The sequence below is a fragment of the Asterias rubens genome, chromosome 1 (genome assembly GCF_902459465.1).
Source record: "Asterias rubens chromosome 1, eAstRub1.3, whole genome shotgun sequence".
NCBI lineage: Eukaryota > Metazoa > Echinodermata > Asteroidea > Forcipulatida > Asteriidae > Asterias > Asterias rubens.
The window spans coordinates 24194137-24218681 of NC_047062.1; the positions used below are offsets into that span (position 1 = coordinate 24194137).

The 24545-nt window shown below is 37.8% G+C and overlaps 1 protein-coding gene across 2 annotated transcripts; it reads left to right on the top strand.

Moving 5' to 3' along the window:
* The first annotated feature begins 122 nt into the window (after positions 1-122).
* LOC117300385 (ninein-like protein) lies at positions 123-24375 on the top strand. Of its 2 annotated transcripts, XM_033784168.1 has the most exons (21): positions 123-294; positions 1597-1814; positions 2231-2345; positions 4258-4517; positions 5479-5569; positions 6848-7011; positions 7548-7810; positions 10567-10639; positions 11225-11370; positions 11998-12138; positions 12994-13168; positions 14617-14733; positions 15061-15153; positions 16190-16379; positions 17367-17489; positions 18117-18426; positions 19374-20184; positions 21051-21164; positions 22368-22436; positions 23223-23546; positions 24003-24375. In XM_033784168.1, exons 2-21 carry the CDS (start codon positions 1629-1631, stop codon positions 24186-24188), a joined length of 3951 nt encoding a protein of 1316 aa, XP_033640059.1. In that variant the 5' UTR covers positions 123-294; positions 1597-1628; the 3' UTR covers positions 24189-24375. The 2 variants fall into 2 exon arrangements, with proteins under 2 accessions (XP_033640059.1, XP_033640067.1); XM_033784176.1 differs by lacking the exon at positions 21051-21164.
* The last annotated feature ends 170 nt before the right edge of the window (positions 24376-24545 follow it).

Sequence of the window (24545 nt, forward strand, 5' to 3'; positions counted from 1 at the left end):
CTGATTGATTGCCTTTTCGTGGACGTCGCTGGTCCCTTGGTTCTTTGCGCTTACAACCAATATAGGTGCCGTTTACCAGTGAGGGTATTATTGCGATGCAACGGGGACGCTATTCACTGCTCCAATGCACGGCTCGAAGGTCATCAAGGTGGATGGAATACAATCATCATACTGAGTGTTTATATTAGTCATTTTTAAAACACGGAACATTCCAAAGCATTTCGAGATATTGTGTATTTCAAAGGATGAACAGGTTGATCTGGATGTTAAGATTAAGTTGTTAAGATTTACCAGGTGAGGTTTTCTTTCAATTGTTTTGAAGCTTGAGCTTGACAGAGGGACAGAGTAAGTTATAACGTGTGCATAAATATTATAATTGGAGACAGACAACTCGTCCGTCTGACAACTCGTCCGTTCGGACAACTCGGACGGTTCAGACAACTCGATGGTTCGTACAACTTGACGGATAATTTATTCAACTGTCAGGCAACTCAACTTTGGGTCAAGACAAGTCGACGAATGGCTGCCCATGACATGACAGGGGCTTGCGGGGTGGGAGGGGTAAAGGAAAAGTTTCCGTATGGCGCCACCACTTTTTCATTCGATATAAAATAATATAGGAACTTATTTACCTGATTGATAGGAAAAGTTTCCGTATGGCGCCACCACTTTTTCATTCGATATGAAATAATATAGTATCTAATTTACCTCAATGAGATATCCCTTTTTGTAAAAATGAGTGAAAAAGTGGTGGCACCATACGGAAAGTTATCCGGGGTAAATACTAAAATAGCGGCCTTGCGGGGGGGGGGGGGGGGGGGGGGGGGGGGGGGGGGGGGTGTACTGACCTGTGTAAACTTGGCACATGGGGGACAATTTTCACCCCGGGCTTTAATATCCGGGCAAATGGATAATTGATACGTTTTTCTATTTTTTACCATGACCCGCGTATTTTCATTATATTTGTATAAACATGTTTGATTTTTTAAAAGTTGTTATTGTTGTCGGTCGCACTTGAAACCGACAACTCACAACCCCTCATGACAACAATTTTTAAATGCACTTTATTAGATTATTTGAACATAAGTCAACCATGTAATCACTTTCAAACTGTTGAAAGAATTGTATTTTTAATTGTAAAAAAAGTGTTTTTTTATAAATAAGTCTCGCAGGACATAGTCACTAACCAATGTTTCTTTAATGTATGATTTCACTGGGACACCACACTTTCTTGTTATAAATAATGATAAATTATAGAATCGCACAAGTTATACACAGGAAAATTTGTGTAAACATGACAGTAACGGAGGTCGGCCGCTCAACCATCGACTTGTCTTAGCCATCCGTCGAGTTGTCTCAAAGTCGAGTTGTCTGAACCATCGTGTTGTCCAAACCGTCGAGTTGTCTTAGTTGTCGAGTTGTCTGAATGGACAAGTTGTCCGACGAATGAGTTGTCGGACATTCATATATTTCTATCAGTGATCAGTATCACTATCAGGAGAAAAAACATCTTTGTGCAAGGGAACAAAATATAGGGCTCAAATTTCTCCTTCTTTGTATAGTACTATTGATAATGTTGTTATTTGAACTTTACAGCTCAGTCATCTGTGTAGAACCATAGTTGTACAATGGATGACTCCGGGGACCAAGACATGTACGTGTCGCAGTTGAAGGAGGTATTCGACAGCTGCGACGCTGGTGGTCTTGGTATGCTTAATAGAGAGGAACTACAGGATTTATGTACAAAGCTTCAATTAGATGAGCAGGCAGATGACTTATTGCAGCATCTTGTGGGAAATAGTACACAGAAACTGGTAAGTTTTAATACATTGCATGTAATACTCTATAATTTCTTCTAAGACTCTAAGAGTGATATTTTTCAAATTATCCAATATGAGAATATATAGTTGATCTAGACTGGGGAATTAAAAGAGTTTTATTGGCCAAATGACCTGCAGCCGATTTCACGAAATGCTAGGACGAGTAACCCATCCTAACTTAGGATGGGTTCAATGCGTCATGATGTCTTTGGGTACGGAACTTAACTCAGACTAAGTCCTAAAGAGTACTCCTAAGTTAGGAAGAGTCTGGTGAAACCGATGGCAGGGCAATAAAGTTGCCTACGTGTAATTCCAGGCACTGAGCAATGGTGGTCATTTAACTGTGATTATTCTTTACCATGTTGTGAATGGCTGCATGATTTTAAAGCTTTTGAATGACTTGATTTCAGGTTGACTTTGATACCTTCAAGGAGGGATTTGTTATGGTGTTGTCAAGTGCCGTTGATCTTGATGGTATGGACCATATAGAAGAAGACAACATCAGCATTGGGAGTATCAATGAAGGTATGTAATGTACCTTTACCATGCTGTCACCATCTTGGTCATGTTCCCTGTTTCCATAACAGAAATGAATGCTAACATTCAATACGCAAACATGGCACCAGACTATAATTTCGTCCAGCCTCAGTTTGGTTACAATGAGTTGGAATGGAGTAAAATCAAGATGGCCACACCGTGATAAAGGTCTATTATATTTTAAGACCATTACACTATTTCTTCTCCATGGTAAAAAGGGGCCATTCAGAAGGGTCAAATGCTTCAAAAAAAATGCAGTTGTAGGTTGGTGGAAGCGTGAGTGGGTGGGTCAAAAGAAATAATTGGAAATTTGATTTAAAACAATTCATAATATAACATTCCAAATGAATAAGAAGAAGTCAAACTACCCAGCTGGCTAAGCTGGCAAGTTTGTCAACATTCCTGACTAAACTACAAAGTTGTTTGTTTAAAGTCAGGAAAAGCCATTGAAAACAACTGATGTTGGAGACCTTTGACCTAAAAAATATCTGGTTATATCTGGTTCATTTAAGGCATTACTTAGACCTTCCTGCGTGGATTATATTTCACAGCCATTTTTGTGCGTGATCTGTATCAAACTTTCTATCTGACTGCTTCACTGTTACATTAGTGTACAATGCATACAATTGTGTGTGTTGTATTTGGCCTTTGAAAAATCTCAGACTACAATAATAATAATAATAATAATAACGAAAACTTAAGGCGCTTCACATAGATACAATTTAAGAAAAGAAAAAAAGGCTAAAAAGAACTAATCTAAGTAATTAATCATTAACAAACCTAAGAAATTAAAAAACAGCAATACAATTATAAAAACACACTAAAAAGTCTGGAAATGAACCATCCCTAAAACCTGGATCAGCCAGAATCAGATCGAAGCAAACAAATTACAATGTTGGGTAAACTTAAACCGAACAGTAACTAAAACCTTGAAGGCTTGAGGCCATTACCACTCTGTGTTATAATCTGAAAAGCATGTATGTTGGGTTTTTTGTGTGTGTGCATTTGATACTTAAAATAAACAGGTCTATCAACACTTGCTAAGCATGTCTACCTACACATGATGTTTGGCTTACCCATGCATCATTCTTGACTTGTGTTTGTACGTCAGACTACTTACCTACTGTAATCCGGGCCATGTGCACCACCAATCATAATCTTCCTTGTTCTTGAAATGTGGATTCAACCAAAAGTTTGTTTTATTCCAAAGTTCCTTACAAAGAAAAAAGGTCAAGAATGTCATTATACAGATAAGCCATTGAAACATATAATAACTGAAATAATTTATTACCGATCGCTACATTTCTATCATAAAAGGGAAGGTACACGTTTGGTAATTACTCAAAACAAAATTAACTTAAAAACTGACTTGGTAACGATCATTGCAGAGCTGTTGATAGTATAAAACATTTTGAGAAACGGCTCCCTCCGAAGTAGCATAGGTTATTGAGAAAGAGGTAATTTCTCACTAAAATAATAAAAGACTTCTAGCTAGAAGTCTTTTATTCCTATCTGAAAGCACACAAATTCGTCCAACAAGGGTGTTTTTTCATTCATCATCGTCTCACAACTTCGATGACCAATTGAGCTCAAATTTTCACAGGCTTGTTATTTTATGCTTATGTTGGGATACACCAAGTGAGAAGACTGGTCTTTGACAATTACCAAACGTGTTCAGTGCCTTTAAGACAGGGATACAATCCTATGAGCTACATGTAAATTAAAGACTGTACACATATTGAATTATTTGGGGTTAAGATTCAAAGAAAACTAAGCAAACACCTTCATCAATCTTTAAAAAATGCCCCTCCAACTATTTGTGGAACATTTGCTGTATGTGCAAAATGTTTTGTCAATGTACTCAAGGGTAAACAGTTTCCATTTTCTCTCTTTGATGCAGTATCTTTAGCTGAAGAAGTAGAGGTTTCGCCCAAATATGTAAAAGCTGGAAAGAAATATGGCCGGCGATCTCGGCCCGATTTTGACTTGAGTTACACAGCCGATTTCTCAGACATTGAAACCGATTTAAGTAGTCATTTCACTGGGATTGATTCACCACGACTGAACAGGACAGAGAAGGAAACCAGTCTGTCTGGAGGGAGGAGTAAAGGGCGGGGGAAATCAAGCAAGTCTTTATCCTTTGCTGACGATATTAGCGAGGTGAGTTAGTTTGGACAATCTGGTATTAAAGAGAGTGAACACCTCAGGAAATTACTCCATCAATTAATTACCATAAAAACTTACTTGTTAATAAGCACTGCTGCTGTTGCAAATGTATACCATTTTTAGTAACGATTGGACCGGTTCCAAAATCCAAAAGTATACTTTGCCTTTAACTACAAAATCTGGGGCTACTAGAGTCTATGATGGATCACTTGATAGTCTATTGAAACCAATATTGAGTATGGTAATTACCAGAAGGCATCAATACACCATGGAGAAAGGAAGAGAAGGAGCTCGAACGAAGGGACTTCAAAAGTCGAACCCGTGGTACCGCAACCGTTTAACGACACCTCGTAGTCACCCACATACATTACACAGACAATGGGCGACCTGGCGTATGTGAGTTTGCGCGTGCGCACTTGGTTCTTCACTCAACTATGGTGTCGTATGGATATAATACAGAAAAACAACTTTTTTGAGACCTGATAAAAATTGTGTACACTTGTGGTCACCAAATCGAAAAACACAATTGAATACCAACCACCCTCGTGTGCTAATACCCAAATTTTGAACCACCGCTAGTGACCGGAAAGGCACAAAAAATGTAAAATATGCCATGATGTTTCAGTGAAACACCACAAACGGTAAATGAAAACGTGTATATTCACAATTCTAGTCTCCAATGATTCAACTTTACACGCAGGCAAGAAGCGCAGACTGGCGGTACCACACGCTCTGTGCAAAGAGATTTAATCATACTCGTTAATCGGCCGTCCAGCTGGAGGTCTCCTATCTTTTTTCACTGGCCAGACAGGGGCATTGTCAGAGTGTTCTTTTGTTACTCTGCGGTTTTGCGGGTCGTTCGAACTCCTTCTCTTCCTTCCTCCATGAATACACCTAGTATACAAAGTAGCACAACTGAATAATATATTGTCCACATTTATTTTTTTGCATGCAGAGTTTGGATGGTGAGTTTGAGGCTGATAGTGTTTTGTCAGCAAGCAGGAGAGACATACCTATGATTGTACATGAGACATTTGAAGCTGAAGGTAAGTTTCAAAATGGATGATTTGTTTGACTTGCAAGATGGGTGTGGGCATATTGGATTTTATAATGTTACTGAATACGTCACTTAAAAGATTAAGCTGCACCAAGTTGTTGTTATTATTATTATTATTATTATTATTATTATTATTATTATTATTATTATTATTATTATTATTATTTATTTGGCAATTCACATAAAAATTCACATCAATGCTACCACAACCAAAGTAATGACTATTGGTACATCTCCCAAAAAATCGAAGAGGTAACAATCTATCTGTTAAAATAAAGGAGGAGGTTTTAGAGAATGAGACCAAATTAAATTATCTTTGTGTCTGGTTTGACCAATATCTCAGATGGGATACTCATGTTGATAAGACCGCTGCCAAAATGTCTTTACAAATTGGAGTGTTGAAGCGGTTGAGTTGTTATGTTGACCCACATACCCGTAATTTGTATTGTTTTTTTCACCATGCCTCACATTGACTATTGTACAGTTTGGACTCATGCTGCTGATCACTCTGTTAATAAAAATCAGATTTTGGGAAAACCTGGGAGCCATATTAATATTGGATTGTAGAGTTAGATATGAACATTTAATACATGTTAATGATTACACTAAGCTTAAAGGTCTTGTATTTTTTTCTAACAAAAAAAACCCACAATGTCCACAGATTTACATTTAAAAACTTACAAAGTTTGAAGCTAATGATTATCAGAAAGCTTCCCTTAAAATATTACTTACTGAGGTGCTATAGTTTTTGAGAAATGAGTAAAACAATGTCACGAAAATAATTTTTGTCTCAGTTTTGGCATGTAAAAACGTATTAACCAGTTATGGTATGTTATGGTGTTTATAACTGGTTAATACGTTTTTACTTGCTAAAATAGTTGTTGTCTCACTGAGACGAAAATTATTTTGTGACTTGTTTTACTAATTTTTCAAAAACTACAGCGCTTCAGCAGGTAATATTTTACGAGAAGCTTTCTACCATCGTTATCTTCAAACCCTGTACTAAGGTTAATGTAAATCTGACATTTTGAAAAAGTACCCGAATCCTTTAAATGGATGCAAGTTGACCAGCGGGCTGAGTATTTTAGAAGTATTCTAATTGAACGAGTGTGTTTATGGCAAGACTACCTTTTGAAATGTTCAGATGTTACTTTTATTGTGTGCATCTACGTTTAAAAAGGATTAACGCAGATAAACGGTTCCAAAAATACTGTGTACTTAGCCTTAAAGAGTTGGAAATAAAATTTTCCAAACTTTGTTTTTTCAGGTCAGATGAATGCTTCCATGAGTTTGATGGAAGCTGCACCCACCGAAGCTGAACAGGTCCAAGCTATATGGAATGAGGTGGGTGTCGGTAGTGATGGCTACTTAGACATCAATGACCTGTCGACAGTCTGTCAACATATTGGTATGGAAGACATGGATGAAGAGGTACGATGGTGTTGTCTTAGGTCATCTCATGATAAATCTTTCTTGCACCATTTTGGGAGTCAGCTTTTTTAAGAGTTAAACCCAGTTCATACTTCTGCGAATGATTCGTACAAGGCAAAATTTTTCATCAAAGCTCTGTTTTTGCTGCAAATGTTTCACAGGAATTGAGAATTGTTTGTTACGAATTTTTGATGTGAAACTACATATCACATTTGCAGGAAATATGAAACGGGCTTTACTCATGTGCAGTAGAGCCTTTGCATTTTTTGGCGACGCATGCACAATTAGACACTGACCATATCTTAATGTATGTTTACTCCCAATAAGGCAGACCATAAGACATAATAAAAGTTATTACCCTCTAAAAAGAAAAGAAAATACATGCTCACACAAGCTTATCAACACAACAAAGAAAAATAAAGAAAGGCAGATACAAATATAACTCAAGAAACAATAAAATCAAGAAGTGGATTTCTGATTTCGCATAACGTTCTACGCCGCCTTAGTTCTGACTAAGAATATCGTTTGATTTTCAGGAATTGAAGAATCTGTTTAACAAGCTTGATGTCGACGGGGATGACAGAGTCGGTTTCCAGGAATTCTTAGAGGGTTTATTTCGTCACGAAGGCCCTCGCCCACCCACCACTCCTCTACCAAGTACATTGTCAACGGCTCAGAAAGCTAAGCTTCGTATGTCAATGATGGGCAGTGCAATGGATGACCCATTCTATAGAACTGCTACACCATCTATGATCGGTGGCACTCAGCTGTTAACGATGCTGGACAGAGATCTTACTGGGTGAGTACTAAGAGTTGTTCCGATAGTTTTGTGTTTCTACTGAAGACGTTCAGAGCATACTGATCGAAATTTTGAGTTGCAACCACCAGTCCTTTACAGAACCAACACTACTCTAAAGAGATATTATTATTATTATTATTATTATTATTATTATTATTATTATTATTATTATTATTATTATTATTATTATTATTATTATTATTATTATTATTATTATTATTATTATTATTATTATTATTATTATTATTATTATTATTATTATTATTATTATTATTATTATTATTATTATTATTATTATTATTTATTTGGCATAAAAACACATACAAAATACAAACATAATTAAAACAAAACAAAAGCCAGGGACATATGCCTGGGGTTAAAAAAGTTTACCAAAAAACTGTAGCCCGAAGGCCTTCAATTCCAATATCCCTGGCCATATTAAAAAATCTATAATTATTTACAATAAATCTATAAAGACATTAAGAACATTAGCCAACAACAGAAAGATGCTTAAAATATTCCCATGGTATTACTGCAAACCTCTCTTAGTTACTACTTCCACCTTGCAAAGTTTTATATTCTTCTGGTCAATTTAGTGTTTTTCATTTCAATAGTAGTTGGTAATTGTGAAGGACTGTAACGCTTTAGTCGATAGAGGGACGTAGCACTGCTCTGTGGTTTGAGTATCTGGTGGGAACCCCCCCCCCCTTGCCCCATCCATGGAAAAACTTTTGTTTAAAAACAATTGCGTAAAGAACATACATAGATAAGCCGTTTTGTCATAAAAGCTGGATGAAAGTGTAAACAAGTGTAAAAAGATGCTATGTTCACATCCATGTATGCTTTTAGTATGCTTTTGAAACTTTGAACGGGCAAAAGCTCCCTCACATTACCCAAAATTACTTAATATATAAAATTTTAAAAATCAGGGTTTGACAGGGCCGCCCTGGAAGTGGAACATGCAACCTGTTCAAATACATACCTTAACACTAAACTTAGAAGTCATTAGTAATTAAACCTATATTCATAAATACCTCAGACAGTAATTCATGGGCGTGACACGCGACCTTCCACCTGTTCTTATAAGACAGTTTCTTCGTTCCTATTGGTCGAGAGCAGCGGCTGAAACAGTTGTGCCACATCATGCGATACGCGCACAGCATTCCCTTATAAGGAGTTGTTTACCCGAGGGCGGCGGAGGGCTTTACCATTTCATAGCTGGAGGGGTGTTGTGTTGAAAGAAATCATTTAACAATTATAATGTTTGCATTTATTTTACTTTTTGACAAAAAAGTGATGATGTTTTTGACGGAAAAAGTATTTATGAATGGGAATCAAAGTGTGTTGAATCGGTTTTCATCTAGTGGTTTAAACCCGCCGAGGCCTGGTTCGTTATAATTTACCTCGACTTCGTCTCGGTAAAATTATCAAGAACCAGGCCTCGTTGGGATTAAACCACTAGTTGAAAACCTCTTCACCACACATTGATTCCCTTATGAAAAACATTGTCTCTTTGACTTCTTTTGTTGCATTACAATCTTGTACTATGCACTATACACAATGTACGATGAATGAAGTCACTTTCATGCGCCAAATCTTAAAGTTACATCAACATACATTGTTTACTTTTATTAAATACAGCAAATTAAAAATATAGCGCAATTTTTTGATATTTTTTTTTTAGGGTTATCCGTTCTGGCTTTCAGATGAGCCAAGTGTTAGTATAACGTCAGGTTGCTAATTAGTGATTTTCGCTGTAGGTTTTACAAGTGTGCATGTATCATTGACAGATATACACTCTACTACTACTAGTATTTGCATCACAATAGAAATTACTATCACTTGCATGACATGTGTTTGTTTCCAATTGACTGCTTCACAAAAGCACATGTGCATACAATTATCAGTGCAACAGCTGTTGCTTTAAAAAATCGCGTGATTTAATAACTACACAAATAGACCAATCTATTGCATGACAAACTCTAAAGCCATTACTACAATATATACAACAGTTTTCCCATAATGTGACAGCGATTTAACAAAAGATAGAAGATGTTCAAAAAATATTTTGAGGAGTTCCTGCCGTTTCAGCGGAAAAATCCTGCGGTGGGTGGGACATTAAATCCGGATGGACAGGAGAAACAGGAAGATGGGTAGGCATATAGGCTGGTCACACAGTGTTGTTGTTTATCATGAAATGTGTACACGTACACGTACAGTAGTATCCTATGAATATATATAGATTTGTTTTGTATCCTTAGTAGACATTTTTCCTCAGACAGTTTTCTTTATAGATACGTGTCCTAAGATCTGATTGGTCTGAAATTTTATTTGAAGTTGTGTAATGTAATGGACTTTGCAAACCACACATTTATTATATTGTCATTACTCAACGTTACTTGACAGTTATTTACACATATAGTAATGTATAATTTTTCCAGGTATTTCATGATGTGTTATGTTAAAATTTGTTGTTTTCACTTACATATATTATCAACATATACTATGAATATGTACATGTTTTTTTAATGTTTTGATGTTTCCATTTTGTAATGTGTCAAATTATCATCTTGTTACATTTTGTATTCTCTGTTTATTTTCCCAGTTATTCATCCTCGGTCGCCATGGGAAATACTTTTTATTGGAATATTAAGGAATGAATGAATGTACAATCATTTCATTACAAACTGGCCCGATGAGAGTGGTACAAATATAAATCGAATAATCATCATTATTATTATTATTATTATTTAAAGGTATGCCAACCCTGATGACATTGCGGAGCAGTTGGCAGCACAAGGCATACAAAACCCCATGGAAGTTTTAGAGGTACACAGTATATATTTCTAAATGTTATAAGTTGTGAGTTGTTGAATATATTTTTCTAGTCATATTCATAACTCATTCAGGAGGCCTTGAAATATATTTTTGACAGTGGTTAAGGGAGAATGCGCCTTTTTATTTTGCTCTTATTGACATCTTGAAAGATACAAGTCTCGACACTCATGGGGTGACAGTCTTTTTCTTCAGCTGCGCCACGCGTCTGGAACTCTCTACCACTTAATCTTAGATCTTGTCTTTGTACCACAAAATTCAAATCTCTTCTCAAAACTTATCTTAAGTCACAGGTTTTTAAGGACTAATTTTGTTGTGTCTGTTTTTTTTTGTTTTTTGTTTTTTTTTACTGCGCCTTGAACACCCAGCAGAGTGGATATGTGCGCACTACAAGTCTTATTATTGTTGTTATTATTATTAAATTAAATATTTCACCAGCCCACTTGTCCACCCCCAAAAAAATTGATAATAACAGTTTTTTTTTACGAGTGTTTGCGCCCTAGACTTAGACTTAAATGGGTTGTCGATCAGTATTAAGAAAACTATTTAATGGTAATTTTCCTGCTCCATTGGTTTTAGAATCTTGAAATAAACACCGAGACGGGGAAGGTGAACTTGCAGGATTTGTCAGCAGCTTTGGAGCATGTGTTGATGACTACAGGTGATAGCAATGGAGTATACCAGGCTGCATTGACAACGTATCAATCAGAACTTAAACACCTCAAGTGAGTCTCTTCCACTATCTTTCTTTGCTCTGTTGATGTGTTTGGTATGGTGCGTTGGGGTCATGCCACACGAGGCAATATAATAATAATAATATACAGGCAACCAGTTCCAGGCAATCTCCAAGAAGAGAATCCATTTACATTTGAAGGTTCACATTTTATTCTTTGGGATCGTGAGACATGTTTTTACAAAATGCTCAAGTGCAACTAGAGTGGTCCTGTAGCAGGCACTGCAGTTGGTTGCAGGTAAATTTGCCTCGTGTGACAAGGCCCTCGGCCCTGGAGGGCCTTCAAGGCTAAGCTCATTGTTCACTCATTGGTCTTTATAGACGATGTGACCTACGTTTACATTCAAACTGCCCTCTTTTAACAAAACACTGTATACGTCATGTATACGTCATGGTAAGATTGCATGTACACTTTCTAGCTGGCTGCCAAAACACAAAGGTTTTGCGCGGCGGTATGCGCGCGAATCATGTTCTTGTTTGCAAGTGGCGTCAGAGGTCACATCGTCTATACAATGAAAATGGCACAGATTTTGACCTTTTGACTGGCACAACAATTCCTCTTGAAAGTTGGTCATGTAATCCACATTATTATTACCCATTTACCATTTGTATCTTACAGAACCCAGTTGGATGCACTGACCGATGAAAGAGATAAACTCAAGGGTGATATTTACGAGGCAAACCAACGGAATGCCTTACTGGTTAAGGAAGTCGATGAGTCTCATGCAAATATTCTGAAGACCAACGAAGCCAAACTGCAGTAAGAAAACACTTGAATTGTAATATATGTTATTCATCTTAGCTATTGGATTCAATTTAGGCTTTTTACTTCACTCGAGGTTTTGAAATGTTTTCCAAAAATATCCTCAATTGTAACCCTTGAAATCCATTAAAATATGTTTTAACTTCCCTATACATTGAAAGATGGTCTTCTTCCACCACTCATTCCCAGCTTTCCCCGGGGACCTCGCACCATGACACCCTATGGCGATCATGCTTTTTTTGGGTCGTAGCTCTATAATACTTTAAAACAAGCTACCCACCCACTCTCAAGCAGCACCTTCATCGATACTTTTAAATCATTACTCTGCTTAGACGGTATATCTATTAGAAACATTCCTACTAAGCGCTCTAAAAATAATATTATTATTGTTACTGTGGAAGTGTCGTAGCCGAGAGGTTAACAGCACCGAATTCAAACTCTGGTGTTTCTGATCAGCAAAGTGTGGGTTTGAATCCCCAGCCATGACACTTGTGTCCTTTAAAAGCAAGACACGTAGCCATTGCTTCGTCCTTCGGATGGGACGTAAAGCCATTGGTCCCATGTGTTGTGTAACGCATGTAAAAGAACCCAGTGCATTAATCGCAAAGAGAAGGGGTTCGCCCCGTTGTTCCTGGCTGTGGCTGCTTAATGCGCCGCAGCACCATGTAAACCCTTATAATGGTGCTACATAATTGGGTCTCAGAATCCATCACTGCAGTAACCTATCTTTCTGAGAGTTTTTATATTATCAGCACCTTGAGTACCTTGTTTGGTAGATACATGCGCTATATAAGACTTCAATATTATATTATATTATTATATTAAAGAGACTTCTGATTTTATCTCACCCAGAGCTGCCGAGAAAAAATATCATGAGAAAGTAAATGCGATGCAATCTGAGCTTGAGAAAGAAAGGATGCAGATGGCGTCCCAGGCAACGAAACAAAGTCAACGATTAGAAGACCAGATTAATCAAATGAAATCAGGGGATGCTGGGCTTAGAGAAAGACTTCTGGACACACAACAAGTAAGTCAGGTTTCATTGTGGTTTTTGGACTAATTTTTGTCTAATGTCATTTGAAAAAATAAACGGTAATTAAAGGGAAGGTACACGTTTGGTAATTACTCAAAAAAATATTCACTACAAAAAAAACTGACTTGGTAACGAGCATTTGAGAGCTGTTGATAGTATAAAACATTGTGAGAAACGGCTCCCTCTGAAGTAGCATAGATTTTGAGAGAGAGGTAATTTCTCACTAAACCAGAAGTCTTTTATTCTTATCTGAAAGCACACAAATTTGTCCAACAAAGGTGTTTTTTCTCTCATCATTTTCTCACAACTTTGATTAAATTTTAGCTCAAATTTTCACCCGCTTGTTATTTTATGCTTATGTTGGGATACACCAAGTGAGAAGAGTGGTCTTTGACTATTACCAAACACGTACCTTCCCTTTAAGTATACTATTTTGAAATCTTTCAGGTTTGTCTGACACTGTCCTGTCTTTGGAAGGCGAAAATGTTTTATCTGCTGTTTATTTATCTCTTTCCTTTTGTATTTTATGTATATTTTTGTAAAGTCAAGTTTCCTTATGGTGTTTGTTGACTTATGGATTTGTTTGTTGTCTATTTGCATTTGGAAAAAAACTGGACAGTAACTAAATTTATTTGTTTGTAATTTTTCAGGTGTGCCATATTCATGTCTTTATAATGCATACCATATTGTGTAATCTGCCGTCTATATTTTTATGTCTCTTTCCTTTTGTATTTTATGTATATTTTTGTGATGTAATTGTCGTTTTTTTACCCGTTTAAATTGTAGACGAAATTAAATTAAATGAAAAAGACTGGATCATTTAGGTGTAGTCTGTTTATTCACAATTTATTTCATTATGGGTGGGGTAAAAGACCTAGTGCCACTGCAGCGATAACCTAAAAATAATATTGATCACGACGCAAAGAGAACGCATTCTATTGGTTGAATTGCTCCACGCAGAATACGCACATGCTTATTCAACCAATAGAATGCGTTCTCTTTGAGTCAGGATATTTGTCGTTTTCGTTATCGCTGCAGTGTGACTCGGCCTTAAGTCATGCCACAATAACCACAATTATTCACAATTATTCCTTGGTTCTAAACAATTTTAGTTGTCTTGATTTGTTTAAATTTGTAATTACAATCATTGAAGTCCTTCAAATTATTCCAACAAACAGAATTCTAATGCGTGTGGTTACCATGGAAGTACATGTAGGTGCAGAAATTACTGAATAAATGAATTTATACTAAATACTTACAGATAAAACTTGTTATAAATGTGGAAGTATATAATATCAAGATGAAGCAGTCCATTGTTTACACGTGATTAGACCATGATCCCTTGTCGACTCTGTGCTAATTTTAATTGCTTTGGTTTTTCGTTAATCGATTTTAAAACGCTTACAAGCTAACAATCAATGTTGGAATTGTTTATTCTGTAGGAGATAACAAGATTGGAAAAAGAGTTGGGTGAGGCCGCTGAGAAGTTAAATGATGACCAAAAAACCATACAGAAACAGCAACGAGATCTTGATGGGTTCCAAGAACTTGAGGAGAGGGTAAGATTCCAGTCTAGTGAAAAATCCTTTCCGTTTTGAAACCAGATTTCATGCCACAAGATGAATTGAGTCCTGAACCTGCAGCCAATGTAAAAAAAAGCTTTAAAAAAACTACTTTTAATTGCTAAGCAAGGTGTGAAGTCACTTTTATTAGAAGTCTTGCCTCTTAAATTGATACTTGTAAAAATGTTTCATTCAGAATTGACTCAAGACATGTACAGTGAATAAGATGTATGCTGCCTTATTGTGAAAAAAACCTGGCAAAGGAATTGATACCAGATAAATGATCTTGTTAGATGATCTTTAACTTTCATCTTTGCTCCACAGTTGGCAGAATTAGAGTCCAACAGAGAAACCGTCTCAAAGCAACAGGAGGAGTTCTTTGAAGCAAGCCTCAAAGAATACCAAGAACATGTCAGGGTAAGTTGTTTTTGTCTTTTTTTTATTATGAGAGATCGCTTAAATCAAAAGGCCATACAGCCATTTCATGGTGAGGGCTACATTTGACTGATCTGGGCTGACGACCCAAATCAATTGCCACCAGGGGTACGTTGCACCCAACTCCTGGGGCTGAAACACTGAAACAGGGTTGCTCCCTTCACAGTCTATAAGGATGTAGGCATGTGTATCATCCACTAGGAGCCTAGCTGGTAGAGCTGAATGCAATATCTTCTCAACTTTTTGTACGAAGCAATGCCCCTTATTTTTGACCGCGCGGGGGCGCTATAAATAGTATTTTGATCACTTCCGGGGGTACACGCGATTCGCCCTGCACAAATTAATAGGCGTTCTGTCACTTTTGTTGCGCCGTAGTTTCAATTTGCTTTAGAGGTGGATTATAACGGCTCCTTTTAAAGTCTTATTGTCTGTGATGGATTAGATGTCTGTGGTTATAATGTGTTCCAATCTTTAAAAACTGTTTTGCGTATGAATGAATATACCCTCGGAAGTGATTGAGAGCGCCCTCACGCGGTCAAGCGCCATGCTCAAGCGCACAGGTTTCATGACCTGGATGACACTTGGATGTTGAGAACAACTTATTTTAAAGACACTGGACACTATTGGTAATTGTCAAAGACCAGTCTTCTCACTTGGTATATCTCAACATATGGACAAAATAACAAACCTGTGAAAATTTGAACTCGATTGGTCGTCGAAGTTGCGAGATAATAATGACAGAAAAAACACCCTTGTCACACGAAGTTTGGTGCTTTCAGATGCTTGATTTCGATACCTCTTAATCTAATTATGAGGTCTCGAAATCAAACTTAAGGAAAATTACTTCTTTCTCAAAAACTATGTCACTTCAGAGGGAGCAGTTTCTCACAATGTTTTATACTATCAACCTCTCCCCATTACTCGTTTCAATTATGCTAAAAATTACTTTCAGTAATTACCAATAGTGTCCACTGCCTTTAAGGAAAAAATCAAGTAAAATATTTGTTTTTCAACTCAGGTACTCCAAGATCAACTGGATGAGATGACCCAGGAAAATGAGCTGCTGAAACATCAGTCATCGGAAAGGAAGATCAGAAGAAGGGGGAGTAAGGCTTACGGATCCAATAAACCAAACCGGGTTGGATCTGTGCTGTCTGACTACACCAAACCTCATGTCGTCAAAAAGTCAAGTGGAAATTCATCATCAGGTTAGTAATGAGTTTGTTTAAGAAATAGCTACAACAAAAGTGGTTCATACAACAAATCTGACACCTGTCCCCTAAATATTGCAACACAAAGACCAGTTCTGATTTGACCATAGAGTTATGTATAAGATCTAGAGGGCGCACTGGCCTATATACGCGACCCAGCATGTGCGCAGGCGGCCATTTTCTAAGTTGACAAAACAGGCATCGCACAGCGTGTGTTTGTGCGGCCCTTTTGTAAGTTGACAAAGCAGCCTCGCGTCAGCGTTCAATAAACACAAATTCCAATGTGTACTTCATATTCAACGCATGTGCAAAATGGCGCGCGTGTCTCCTTGCGGTCCCGTCGCGTTTGTGCAAGAAGCATCATCAGTGCGCCCTCTAGTTCTTAAATATTAATCTATGGATTTGACGAAAACTTTACTTGCTCATCAATAAAATAAGGAAGACTAGTCAATCCCAAAAGAGGCTGTGAACTTAAAAGGCGGCCTGCCAAACGAAAGTCGGCAGACCTTAGCTTATTGCTTTACCAACATCTGGTAAAACCATGTTGAAGCAATGGAAATAAACGTAAATGTATCTACAGCAAATAAGGTGGACCAATGAGCAACCTTAGTTCTAGACTGGTCCCCTGTCCTTATCTGCAAGGATAACTGGATAAGGACCGATATTGGTTTTATATGTGTGCACATGTATGTCAGATTTAACTGTGAATCTCCAGAACCATAAAGGGAGTGTGAAATAATGGAAGGTCAAAGGTGATTATGGACGTGGGCTCAACGGCAGATCTTTGGGGGAAATCAAAAGCTTCAAAGTGTAATGTCAGATGTTTAGCCTACCTTTGTTTGACCTCTAAAGAGAGGGCGTCCTAGTGTGATGACTACATACACATAAAGTGGAAAGAAGGCAAAATCATCCTTTTTTCCACCATGCAAGAATGCCACCCTTTCACTTTTATTCATCATGTTTGTTTATTATGTGAATTTTTAGAGAACGAGTCAGAATTGGAAGAGTTAGATCCCAAGTCTAAGCGGCGACTGCCATTAGCAGTCAGGTCTGGAGGAGATGGCAATAGTAATGAAGAAGAAGATATCAAGAAAGCTGAGGCAGAAAGTAAGTCATTTCAGAGTTTTCACCAATCCAGTAATTCCTTACTAACCTTAGCAACTACTTACAGTACTGTTGGTCTTCCTGTCCCCATTAGAACCGCTGAGATTGTTTTGTCCTTTAAAATGTCTCTTAACATGTACTTGTTCTACATCCTGCAACTGGTTTTCCCCATTACGTTGTAAATTCCTTATAGCACATTGTATCCTTTAGTAGTTTAATACTATATTGTTTTTTAAACTGTTTTATTATGTATTTGTATACTGGAGTTCTTTTAAGACCAGCTGGAGAGGAGAGCCTCAAGACGGGGAGCTTCGTTTCTTTCAGGCAATCCTCCCCGCCCCAGCTGGTTCTCTCTCTCTCCTACCTCTGTAGTTTAATTTTTCTTGCTGTATCTTTTTATGTTTTTTCCCAATGTGCATTATTGTACTTTTTATCTGCCGGAGACATAACTAAAAATTAAATATACAAATCCAGTAATCATTATTGTTATTAGCATAGTGAAGTAATACGTTCTACCTTGCAAAAATAACCCACAAGATTTCAGAGGAAAATTTCTTTGCAAGTTCATATATCAACCAAATGAACAAACGTCACATTAGATTAACATGCTGTACTCTTTTTTTATGACAGAGGCCAAGTTGGAAGCGGAGATCGAAACCTTGAAGGAAGAACACACCAAAGAGCTGACTGATTCAAAGACTAACTACGAGCGTGAGTGCAAAGACATTGAGTTCCGCTACAAGATGGAAATCACTGAACTTGAGGACAACTTTGACCAGCAGAAGGATGAGATGAAGGAAGAGTTTGTTAAAGAACAGCAGCAACTGATTGAGGAGATTGAGAGACGGTTTGGAGATGAGAAGCTGGAGATGGCAGAGCACTTTGCGAAAGAGAAACAGGAGTTGGAGGAGTTCTTCTCCAAAGAGAAAACGGATCTCAGGTTTGTGCGAGGTCTAAAGCGCATTTTCAAATGTAACGTTGGTTTTAAAGACACTGGACACTATTGGTAATTGTCAAAGACTAGCCTTCACAGTTAGTGTATCTGAACATATGTATCAAATAACGAACCTGTGAAAATTTGAGCTCAATCGGTCGTCGAAGATGCGAGTTAATTATGGAAGAAAAACAGCCTTGTCACACGAAGTTGTGTGCTTTCAGATGCTTGATTTCGAGACCTCAAATTCTAAATCTGAGGTCTTGAAATCAAATTTGTGGAAAATTACTTCTCTTTTGAAAACTATGTCACTTCAGAGGGAGCCGTTTCTCACAATGTTTTATATCATCAACCTCTCCCCATTAATCATCACCAAGTAAGGTTTTGCAAATAATTATTTTGAGTAATTACCAATAGTGTCCACTGCCTTTAATTGTGGTTCGTGAAGTGTTTTCTGCAATCAATCAATCGTAATATGTTTATGGTGAGATTATTTCGGCGTCTTTACAGTCTGTATTATTTGGGAATGTCTGATGTCTGGGACATCGACAACAATGCCTGGTCACCTCAACATGCTTCTAGGAATGAGTCATGTAGATTTGTCAGAAAAGGAGTGACCGGTAGTGCTGTTTCAGCATTTGCATTGTATTAAAAATGGCCATGCGAAAATTACTTTTAGGAGTGTCATTAGTTTCCAAAAAAAAAAAAAAAACTTTCTGTCACACTTAACACATCTTTGTCACAGTTCACTTGTGTATCAGTGATTAGGTGTTGACTGTCATTATGCAAAATGGGATACGCAGTCACAAGTTTTCCAGCCACAAGTTGGCTGGTAAACTGACTAACCATAATTTGTGATGCTTAGCTGCTTTTGTGTTTTTTGTTACCCATCTTGCAAACTTTTAAACTTTCTCCAACGATGATAACTAATATTTTTACTCCTTTGTGATCAGGGATCAGCTGGAGGCAGAATACAACCAGGAGATGGACAATAGGATTGCTGACGTCAAACAGAGACTGCTGGATGAGAAGGCACACATAGAGAAAGAACTCTCAGAAGAAAAGTCAAATCTGAGTGAAGACATTATTCGAGAGAGAACAGCGGGCGAGTTGAGACTTAAGAAAATGCAGAGGGATCTGGAGATGAAATTTTTGGAAGAGAAAGGAGAGATGCAAGCTCTGTGGGAGCGTGAGAGGGCTGAGCTTGAGAGAGCTTACCAAGAAAAAGTCCACGAGTTGGAGTCTCTTTTTGTTGACGGGGAGGTTGGGCTCAAAGGACAGTTAAGGAGAGACTTTGATGAGCTTCTCAGCAACCACAGAGCAGAGATAGAGCGGAACTTCTACCAAGAGAAAATGTCAATGATAGAAAACTTTGAACAGGAGAAAGAAGAGTTAGTAGAGAGACTAGAACTGGAGAAAGCGGAGTTGCTGAAAGCGAGCAAAGGCGACAAGTCTTCAGTCTTGGAAAAGAGTAAACAGGAGAAATCTGAGATGGTGAAGAAACATAAGAAAGAGAAACTGGAGCTTGTAGAGACACACAAGAAGAAGGTAGTAGACCTTGAGGATCGGCGAGAGCAGGAGAAGGCCCAGCTTGAGGAAAAGATTCAGAGAGAACGACAGAAATTTAAGCAGGAGAGAGAGAAGTTAGAGACTAGATTCAAAGAAGAAGTGAATGAGCTGGAGACGTCTTTAGCTGTCAACAAAGAAGAGTTGGAGAAGTCAATCCAAGAGGATGTTGAAGACAAAGTGCGGATAGATATGAGGGTAAGATACCAGGATTCCTCTTTTAAAATCATGCCTTGCAGATGCACAGTATTAACCCTTGCTTACTATAGGCAACTTTAGTCGACTGCACTCGTCAGTGTTAAACCTTCCCAATACCATAGGCGACTTTAGTCCCTACTCATACCCCCTCTGCCATCTGCCTTACCATTGACGAGTTTAGTCGACCAAGTTTGCACCCCAAAAAACACACTCAAGCCTGAGCTCAAAGGCCATTTTTACTAAAGCTGTATTTTTGTCCATGTTTACCCTCCATACCCAACCAAACCATTATTAGAAAGGGAAAGATTTGGTCTTTCCAAAGATGGTATTAAATAACATAAGGTGGAGTTGAAAGATTCAAAGTTCCTAACACCTATGGAAACCCATATGGTTTGTCCAAAAAGTGTTGGAGATTACAGATCAAACTAAAAAGGAAAGAAATGACTTTGACATTTTAACTTGATTGCATCACATACGCTGAATATTAAAATAAAATTACCTATTCATCCATCATCACCTCCCCAAACTCACCCATTCCCCTTTCCCACTTTCTTCCTTCCTCATCTCACTACATAACCCAGTGTTGTCCAGAAGTGCTGACTGCCTTTGATTTTGCCGGCTCATCAGTCCTTTGCTGCCAGCTCCTTTTTTTCTTTCTTTTTTTCCAGTTTTGTTTTGCCCCCTCCAATTTCCCTCAAGCTAAATGGCTGTCACTGGGTACTTATATTTTTTCACCTGCTACTTCAAAAACTGTGGTCAACCCTGTCACCATTACATATTTTTGCTGTTTTTCCTGTGTGCTTTAAATACTTTTAACCCATTACTAACAATCACTTTCATATCACCCATAACGCACTTCCTTCTAGTCTACCATTCGTGAATGTGATCAACTGAAACGATCGGTCAGTAAGCTAGATGATCAACTTAGTCAGGCCAATGAGAAGCTGGAAAGTCATCATATGAGCTCTCAAATACACGAGGTCAGGCTCCAGACTCTTATCATGATTTCATAATTTCAGTCATATTCTGTTTTGCACTGCAGGCCTGGAATAGACCCTTCGCATCAAATATGTTAACTGCCCATAGCGCGTGCGCACTACCATTTTGGTTGGCAAAATGAGGGAACATCGCGCTGTTTTGTACACGTCTAATGGCTGCTAGACGCAGACACGATTGTGCGTCTGCTTAGTGCACAACTCTATAGCGTTTGCCAACCAATAGGGTCTGTACGCATGCGTGAATGTAATTAGCATATTTCATGGGAAGGGTCCATTACATGCAGGTCACGAGAGGCCATGGCCTCCAATGCCCCTTTTCTTGACCTTGGTGCCCCTTCAAAAGTTTCCCACTGACTTCAGATTTTCCAATGGAAGGGTCCTTTGCAAAATGAGAATGGCCTTGCCCTTTCAAAGATGAAATTCCAGGCCTGCATTGCATTTATTATTAGGTGATGTTAGCGGTAGTACCATGTGAACAAATCTCTTTTAGTAGTGTGGTTCTGAGAAGAATTGGTGGTTGACAAATCGGAACCAACACTACTCAAAAGAGATTTTCACATTGTGTTACCACAAACCTCACCTAATTCTACTTTAACCATGCGAAGTTTCAAATCCCACTTGCATTTATTAACACTATTCTTTAACACTCATTGTTCACGCTGAAGGCATATTATTTCAACTTCTTTTAAAGGCACTGGAGACTATTGGTAATTACCCATAATAATTGTTAGCATAAAATCTTACTTGATAACGAGCAATGGAAAACTGTTGATAGTATAAAACATTGTGAGAATTGGCTCCCTCTGAAGTAACATAGTATTTGAGAAAGAAGTGATTTCTCGCTGAGGTTCTCGAATTCAAGCATCTGAAAGCAAACAAATTGTGCGACAAGGGTGTTTTTTCTTCCTTTGTTCTCTCGCAACTTTGACTACCTATTGAGTTAAATTTTTCACAGGTTTGTTATTTTGTGCTTATGTTGAGATACACCAAGTGAGAAGACTGGTCTTTGACAATTACCATGGGTGTCGAGTGGCTTTTATAATAATGGTCATTTGTAATACGCAATATCTGTCAACTTGTACATGTGGTTTCTGAAATGATGCATAACCATAGTCAAGATACAATGCAATGATCTTTTGTACTTTGCAAAAGTAACAATTTCCCCCTCTTTCCCTCAACTCTTAGGCACAACTGATGTTAGTTACAGATGAGAAGGAGAAGTTATCTACGGATCTGACTGATATTAAAAAACAAGTGAGTATAAACAATGCCTTAGTCAAGTTGAGTACATAATCAACATGTACCTTTAAAAATTGCCTGACATGGTTAAGTGGCTGTCTTTGGTTCTTTGTTCACTGTTGCTGAGATGTAGAACAAGGAGCCATTCCAACAGCTTTATTCCACATACTGCATCTCTTTGGAACTCCGTGCCTGGTGCATGCCTTCCATTCTACAATCTGTTTTAAAGGCAGTGGACACTATTGGTAATTACTCAAAATAATTATTAACATAAAACCTTACTTGGTAACGAGTAATGGGGAGAGGTTGGTAGTATAAAACATTGTGAGAAACGGCTCCCTCTGAAGTGACGTAGCTTTCGAGAAAGAAGTAATTTTGCACGAATTTGATTTCGAGACCTCACATTTAGAATTTGAGGTCATGAAATCAAGCATCTGAAAGCACACAACTTCATGTGACAAGGGTGTTTTTTTCTTTCATTATTATCTCACAACTTCGACGACCAATTGAGTTCAAATTTTGTTATTTTTTGCATATGTTGAGATACACTAAGTGAGAAGACTGGTCTTTGACAATTACTAATAGTGTCCACTGTCTTTAAGAGGAATATCTGCTTTTACTTTCAGCTCCCCTGAGTTATTTTTCACAGTTAATCGTTTTCCTCTTGTAGCCTCTTACCAGGAGTGGCTTCTAGCCTTGTTTGGGGCAAACTTGCATAAAAAATAAATGAAAGTTTTTCTTTGTTCAATGTTGCCTCATGATAAAAAATAAAATTCTCTTTTTCAATCACATCATTCTCAGCTTCTTGAGGCCCAGATGCAAGTCTCCATCCAAGAAACGCAACACATGAGAGAATTGCAACGGGTCAAAGACAAACAGTCCGATGTCTCAATGAAGGAATTACAACGTCTGCGCGAGGATCTTATCCGTAAAGACGCTCAAAAGAAGGAGACAGAGAAGATGTTAGACGAGAGGAATCAAGAGATTGGGAGGATTGTTAGAAGCAGCAAAGATGAATGGAAAGATGAGGTTAAGAGATTGACAGAGATTAAGGCTGAGCAGGAGAGGAAACTGAAAAAGATGAGAGCGACGTTGGATGAGTACGTCAATAAACTGAAAGACCAGGTGAGAAATTCTTGTTTCTATTTGCTTTGAAATCATCCACATGGTTTTGATGATAGATGTGCCACATAGCCTGCAGTATGATAGGTCGATGGGTGGATTCAGAAATGCATTCACAGTGACAATACAAATAATAAACAGATACATGTAGCTCTGTGTACAGTTGTTGTCGTTGTTGTATGTGTTTTCCACCAATTTTTCCGTTAAACTGATGTGTTGTTCATGAAAGAGGTAAATGCCTTACTTGTGTACCTTCGTTCACTCTGAAATGTACCAAAATGAAAAAACAAAATTTTCTCTTTTATTTCTCTTCCATTCATGTTTTTCAAACATAGTTAAATTTGAGATAAAAAAGTTACCAGAGCCAACAGAGTGACCGAAGCCATAATGATCATTGAGCTTTCATAAAAATGACTTACCAACACTTTCCTTGTCTTTTTTTTGTTTTTGTTTATTTAGCTGACAAGGTCAACTCGTAGTGACATTATGGTGAAGGAATTGTACATGGAGAACTGCAAGCTACACACTGCTCTACAAATCACAGAAGAACGCCAGAAGAATGCAGAAAGGACCTGCCATAACCTGACAGAGAAGAACCAAGTTTACCTCAGACTTATCCGGAAAGTATCCCCCGCTGTTATTTAATCATTAGAATGATTGAGTTTTATTAGGATGTCAGCTTGGTTTGATAGTAGAGCTTGTTGCGTGTCATGGCGAAAGAGTCTTTAGTGCATTAGACTCGAGTTCTGATGGCTGGTTCATCAGAGTGTGGGATCAAATCCGGGTCATGACACTTGTGTCCTTGGGAAAGAAACTTGCCGTTACAGGGCCCAATTTCATAGAGCTGCTAAGCACACAAATTTGCTTAGCATGAAGTGTGTTCCTTGATAAAAACAGGATTATCAACCAAATTTCCATTTGTTGCATCATTCTTGTCTATGGTATTCAGGTGTAGTTTGCTTATACCAAAATCAAGTGGAAATTTGGTTAGTAATCCTGTTT

Bases quoted from the DNA above. Each gene is read 5' to 3' on its own strand.
- LOC117300385 (XM_033784168.1), top strand. From the start codon at position 1,629: ATGGATGACTCCGGGGACCAAGACATGTACGTGTCGCAGTTGAAGGAG. The intron at 5,570-6,847 runs GTAAGTTTCAAA...TTGTTTTTTCAG, and splicing joins TGAGACATTTGAAGCTGAAG to GTCAGATGAATGCTTCCATG. The intron at 21,165-22,367 runs GTCAGGCTCCAG...CTCAACTCTTAG, and splicing joins TGAGCTCTCAAATACACGAG to GCACAACTGATGTTAGTTAC.